Here is a 5,801-nt window from a genome sequence, read left to right on the forward strand (position 1 = left end):
TAATTAAAATTTATAATTAATTCAAGTTAGAGTTTATATATTTTATGCAATATTTGTCTCAAATATTGATATAAGAGAGTTCTTTATCTGACGGATAGGATTTTCTACTTGTGCATTATAATTATAAACCTTGGGATGAAAAATATTGACTTTTCATTCTGGCATCAAGTGAGAACTTAAACACATTATAGATTTATTCAGGTGATAAATCTAGACAGCAAAGATCTATTACTTAAAATAAGAAAATATCTATTTCTATAATTGATAGTATTTAATAATCTAAAATTAATTTATTAATTAAATAATGTTAATTTTTTTTAAAAAATGGACATCACAAAGATATGTCGTTTTTCCTGAAGTTATTTTTTAGACAGCTCGTTTTTCTGAAGTTATTCACCTAGTTTATTTATATAGATATATTCAAATCACTTATTGATTAGAATAATAGAATTGTTATATAAGTTAGTTCCGGGAAGTAGGCATCCTCAATATCTTTGGTTTGGTTGAATAAAATTTAGTTTCTAAATATTTACTAAAAAGTATATGAAAAATTAGACAAGGAAAAAAGGCTTAATTTTAATAAATTGTTAATGTAATTTATTTACTACATTAATAAATATATTAAGTGTAAGGCTTAATTTTAAATATTATTATAAAGATTAATAAATTTTAATTTATGAACTTTTATAATTGAATAATAGTGTAAGGAATGTATTCCAATTATTTAAAATAAATAAATAAAAACACGGTAATGCATTACATCATAGTTTCCTATGTTTTTGTTTTTGTATTTTTCCAACGATAGCTTGTTGGTTAAGGAGTAAGGTCTTAGTTAGTCAATGTCTTTGCATTATAAATTGAGGAGCGAATCTTCACAACGCAAAAACAAACAAGCACTCGCATACTTCATTATCTTCTGTTTGTTGCTGCTTCATAATCTTTTCTTCTTTCTGTGTTGCAAACTACAATCACAGTGAGTCAAGTGTTGAGTGTTGCCAAAAGCGATGGAGAGCAGAGGTTATCCGGATCTTGTAGGACTAGGATTCCGTCCAAGAGATGATGAGCTTGTCGGCTTTTACCTCAAACACAAGTTGCTTAGTGATGATCCACGTGTGCAAGTCATCCCTGTCATTGATCTTTGCCAGGTCGATCCTTGGCATGTACCAGGTACCCTTCATCATCATGCCATCAACTTTTCTTTTTTCTTCCTCTTCTCTTTATTTTCTTCAATGTTGTTTCATTTTTTTTTTCTTCAAATAGTGATGTTAGCGGAATCAGCCATACGATTCAATGACCCAGAATGGTTTTTCTTCAGTCCTGTTGATTTCAAGTATTCAAACAGTAGAAGGTTTAACAGGACAACCAAGTGTGGCTTCTGGAAAACCACCGGCAAAGAACGTGACATTAGGAGCTTGGACACCAACACTGTCATTGGGACTAAGAAGACCCTTGTTTTCTATGAAGGCCGTGTTCCCCGTGGTGTCAGGTCCAACTGGGTTATTCACGAATATCATGATGCCACCTTTCATCAATCCCAGGTTGGTTTGCTTTTTCAAGAAATTTTAACTCTTCTTGGAAATAATCTTTCTCCTAGGAGATTTAGAGCATCTTTAGATACTAGAGTTTTTCAGAGCTTCTTTGTCAAAAATAACGAGTTTTTATCCATATAAATGTTCTCAAAATCTCTTAGAAGTTTTGATCCAAACATGCCCTAAATCTGGCCTTAAAACTATGATCAAGATTTAATATTATGTGAACACTTAAAAGTTCATGTGACTTTTTTTTTTCTTTTGAAGTTAAGTTCATGTAACTTATTTCATGTGTTGTGTGTTATAGTCATGACCATATAAGACTTAATGTTGAATATTTATTCCTCTTGTCCACTCACAGTATACAACCCCTTATACGCTATCCTATTGGTTGTTCTGACTTTTGAAAGTTATCGTTATTGGATCCTCTGTGTGAATTCCATGTTTTTCTTTTGTCACACTCATTCATCGCCCAATTTTCTCCGCTTGGGCTTGCTTGATGACAAAAGAGGTATTTAGAACATGGAAGAGCTTATAAAAGTGAATTATGGCCTTCCTACAAGCTCTTTTTAGCTTATTTCAATGAGTTTTATTTGGAAGCTAATCAAAACAAGATCTTTTTAGTTTATTCCAATGAGTTCCTGGATAAAGCTTATGGTCAAGCTCTCCTACGACTTATTTGACAAATGTTTAATTCAATCTTCTATCTAAGTACGCTCAAAATTCATTTTCATCAAAGGCTGTCTATTTCTTCTCCATACTTTAGTCTGATTTGTGTTTGCCTTTTGTTTGTGTGAATTGCATCAAATAAATGCTGATTATACTCCCAAGTTTTGCAGAGGACTTTTGTTTTATGTCGCTTGATGAAGAAACCTGAGAAAAAAACTAAAGGTGGAACTGATACACAGATCTGTGATGAAGGGGAGTCCAGTAGAAGCATGGTTTCTGACTATGAAAATCGTCAAGCAACGGCAGAAGGAATTCCATCTGTAAGCTGAAGCATCCTTAATAGACATATTTACGCTGCCATGTGTGAAACATGCAGAGAATTGATACTTGTTTCATATATATATATATATATATATATATATATATATATCTTTTTTCATTTTTCAGGGAAGTACTTTTACCGGAGTGGAAATAATCTCTCAAGCAACGCCTCAGACAGAGTCTCCAACTGGTGTTCAGCATGAAGAACCTTCTTTTTCAACCTACCCATTTTACAATGCCTATTTTAGAAATGAAAACAACGTTATGCAGACTCCATTTGAAACTACAGAGAAAGATGAATTTCTTATGCAGACTCCATTTGAAACTACAGAGAAAGATGAATTCCTTATGCAGACTCCATTTGAAACTACAGAGAAAGATGAATTCCTTATGCAGACTCCATTTGAAACTACTACGGAAGATAAATTCCTTATTCAAACTCCATTTGAAACTACTGAGGTAAATGAGTTCATCAATTCACTTTTAGCCGATGAGAATCTAGTTATCGATGAAGAAAGCATGCATGTTTTTGTCAACAACTCCATCCAATCAGAGTCATTGAGAAGGGTATACTGTGAAAGCAGTGATACAGATGCTGAAGTCGTCTCAAAACTGGTAAAGATATATTGTCCAAAGACCAAATAATATTTTAGAGTGTATCTCTTTATTTTTTTCTGGAATGTCATTGATTCTATCGGTTAAAGTTGTGGTGTGCATATTGTTGACGTGAAATTTGCCACATTTTGCAATGTTTAGTGATTTTCTTCTATAGATTCTGAAAAGACACTCAGGTGGAATGTCTGGTTTGAGTTGGGTTTGATGTTTTGTTGGGAGTCATGATCAATTCATGGACATTACTGAGGCTAGCATGCTTGGATGAAGGGAAAAGTTAGGAAAGGGAGGGAAATGATGATAAAGCAATATAATTCTGTTCTCATTTTTACCATTCCTTGAATCTCTTCCCCAACATAGACCCTAGGACTTCAGAACTACTCTTTTTCTAGTGTGTTTGTGATATATGTTTTCTTTATTTTGAGCATTTCAAGAATTGAATTCATCTGTTTATTTTCTTCTAAAATCTTTACAGGATGACAAAATTGTAGATACTTCAACAATGTATAATGAATATTCTAATTTAGATCAATACCATGCATCAAAAAGGTTTAAATCATCACATGATGTTGTCTATGGTGACACATGGCTTCAATCTTCTAACAATGAAGCAAACCAAGAAAAAGAAAAGAGCATATTTCAAGATAATTTTTGGGGAGTTGAGACATCCTCTTTTGACTCCACTGCAAATAAACCTTTGGAGATCAATTGTACTGAAATTTCTAGTTCTCCTTTCACTCCAAGGAGTTGGGAAAGTCAGTATCATCCAAGACCTAACAATTTCACATCACAAAAGGCTGATGAAGATCTTAAACGCAAACGAAGGTTTAAAACAGTGCAGTATCCTGAGTAGAGGTGAGAAAATTCAGCATCTTCATTAGAAGAATGAAGATTCCTTTCTTGACCAAGTTGGAAGATGCTTCATTAGAACTGATTTTCATTTTAACATACTATTGATAATACCACACTGCGTGTGATTTATTCTGCAGGTTCAGAAGGAGTTTCCCATTGCAAAATAAGAAATATGCTCAAAATACTACTTCAGGAGAGAACTTAGAAACCAGAAACCACCAATCCTATGATGACAATAGAAATGGTTCACATGTATTTTGCACTTATGCATGCTCGCATCTTTCATATCATAATTTAATATCTCTGCTTATCATTTGTAGCCTTTTTCATAGTCATTAATTTTGCAATTGCAATCTCTGATACCTGGGTTATTAAAATATGAAGTAAACCCCTACAGTGATTGTCTAAAGTTTAGCATAGCACTAGGGTAGTCCTTCAAAGATTTATTATCACCAAAGTTGTCTTTCAATGATAAATAGTAGTTATCAAGTTTTCCCTTTTGGGTCTCCAGTCACTGGTGACATCTTAATATTTGGAAGACCAATTTAAGGATTTACTCCTTAAATATGTGGTAACAAACTTTAAGGCTAAACAAATTTATTTTGTTTCATGAATTTTGAACAATTCATGAATTTGGTAAAGTGTAAAAGGCTTCTAATTTAACCATACAGTCTATAACCAATAAATTTAAATTGCACAGGGCATTTGGATTGTAATTATTGTATTAATGACTATGAAAAAGCTATCACTTGCTGCTTTATATATTTCATTATGATAAGAAAGGTGCAGTATGTTGCATTTGCCTTGTGAATCTCATCATTACAAAATACTTGAAAATTCTGAAGCAGCATGGAGCAATCAAATACAATATTATAGTAGCTGAAACAACATATTCTAGATACATTACAGTACCTCAGTCATTGTGGAAGAGCAGCTTTGATGGAATGTTTCATCTCATGTACTGTGAACATCACTTTCAATCTCAGATAAAGAGAAACCTTACAGCCCCACTTATCTTTCCTTTCAAGAACATAACTTCCCATACTGATATAGAATTGGGAAATGGTGAGCCAACTGAAAAGCTCTTCGTGGGTGTTGAAGACACTGCTTTGGAGTGTGAACAAGAAGCCTTCTGTTATAAGGTGAAGAATACAGTTATCTTCACACTTAACAAAGGATTATGGTGAGGCTACTGGTTTCATCTTGATCATGCCCACTTAATGTTTTTCTGGAGCAAGGATACCTTGATATGGATCACAAGAGTATTCAACTACCTAATGACGCTCTTGGCCATCTGAGAAGTATTTAAATTTATCAAATATGAATGTAAAAACAAACCCTTAAAGCATCCCTTTTTGAAGGATCCCATTTTGTATTCTGTGACTTTTTGTTTTTGTTTTTGAATTTGAATGGTTGAATGCGATTATCATGAATGTGTTCAAATTTATTTCAGTCAGAAATTTTGTGTGTATTAAATGTAAAAATGATTCTCAATGTAAACCAAGCAGAACCTAAATTGACAAATATTAGTATGTGGAATCATCTTTGAGCAGATTTTCTGTGATCAAAATTAACGAGCCCTAGCCAATTTTTGAGGTCAAGGGGAGAAATTTTTTGAAAGACTTGAGCTGGAACAAGAAATGATCAACCATGATTTTGAAATTTAAATATTCTGGGTAATAGTTCCTCTAAACGTGCGACTCTAATAGCATGCAAATACACGCAACTTATCATCTTTGATATGACGGAGAAAGGAAAGTAATTTATGTAACCATGCTCCGTTGCCACCAACTAAAAAGAAAAATTAACGTATGAAGA

The 5,801-nt window shown here is 33.0% G+C and overlaps 1 protein-coding gene across 1 annotated transcript; it reads left to right on the top strand.

Moving 5' to 3' along the window:
* The first annotated feature begins 871 nt into the window (after positions 1-871).
* Positions 872-5,416, top strand: LOC145958206 (uncharacterized). The gene is made up of 6 exons (XM_083074852.1): positions 872-1,167; positions 1,261-1,538; positions 2,369-2,518; positions 2,646-3,134; positions 3,607-3,986; positions 4,121-5,416. Exons 1-5 carry the CDS (start codon positions 1,005-1,007, stop codon positions 3,982-3,984), a joined length of 1,458 nt encoding a protein of 485 aa, XP_082930978.1. The 5' UTR covers positions 872-1,004; the 3' UTR covers positions 3,985-3,986; positions 4,121-5,416.
* Positions 5,417-5,801: the final 385 nt, after the last annotated feature.

This window comes from Cajanus cajan, chromosome 5 (genome assembly GCF_000230855.2).
Source record: "Cajanus cajan strain Asha chromosome 5, NIPB_CcT2T_4, whole genome shotgun sequence".
NCBI lineage: Eukaryota > Viridiplantae > Streptophyta > Magnoliopsida > Fabales > Fabaceae > Cajanus > Cajanus cajan.

What these genes read in the sequence shown, in the direction of transcription:
- LOC145958206 (XM_083074852.1), top strand. Translation starts at nt 1,005, where the DNA reads ATGGAGAGCAGAGGTTATCCGGATCTTGTAGGACTAGGATTCCGTCCA. An exon ending in CCACCTTTCATCAATCCCAG is followed by an intron (nt 1,539 to 2,368) that starts GTTGGTTTGCTT and finishes CAAGTTTTGCAG; the next exon opens with AGGACTTTTGTTTTATGTCG. An exon ending in CTGAAGTCGTCTCAAAACTG is followed by an intron (nt 3,135 to 3,606) that starts GTAAAGATATAT and finishes AAATCTTTACAG; the next exon opens with GATGACAAAATTGTAGATAC.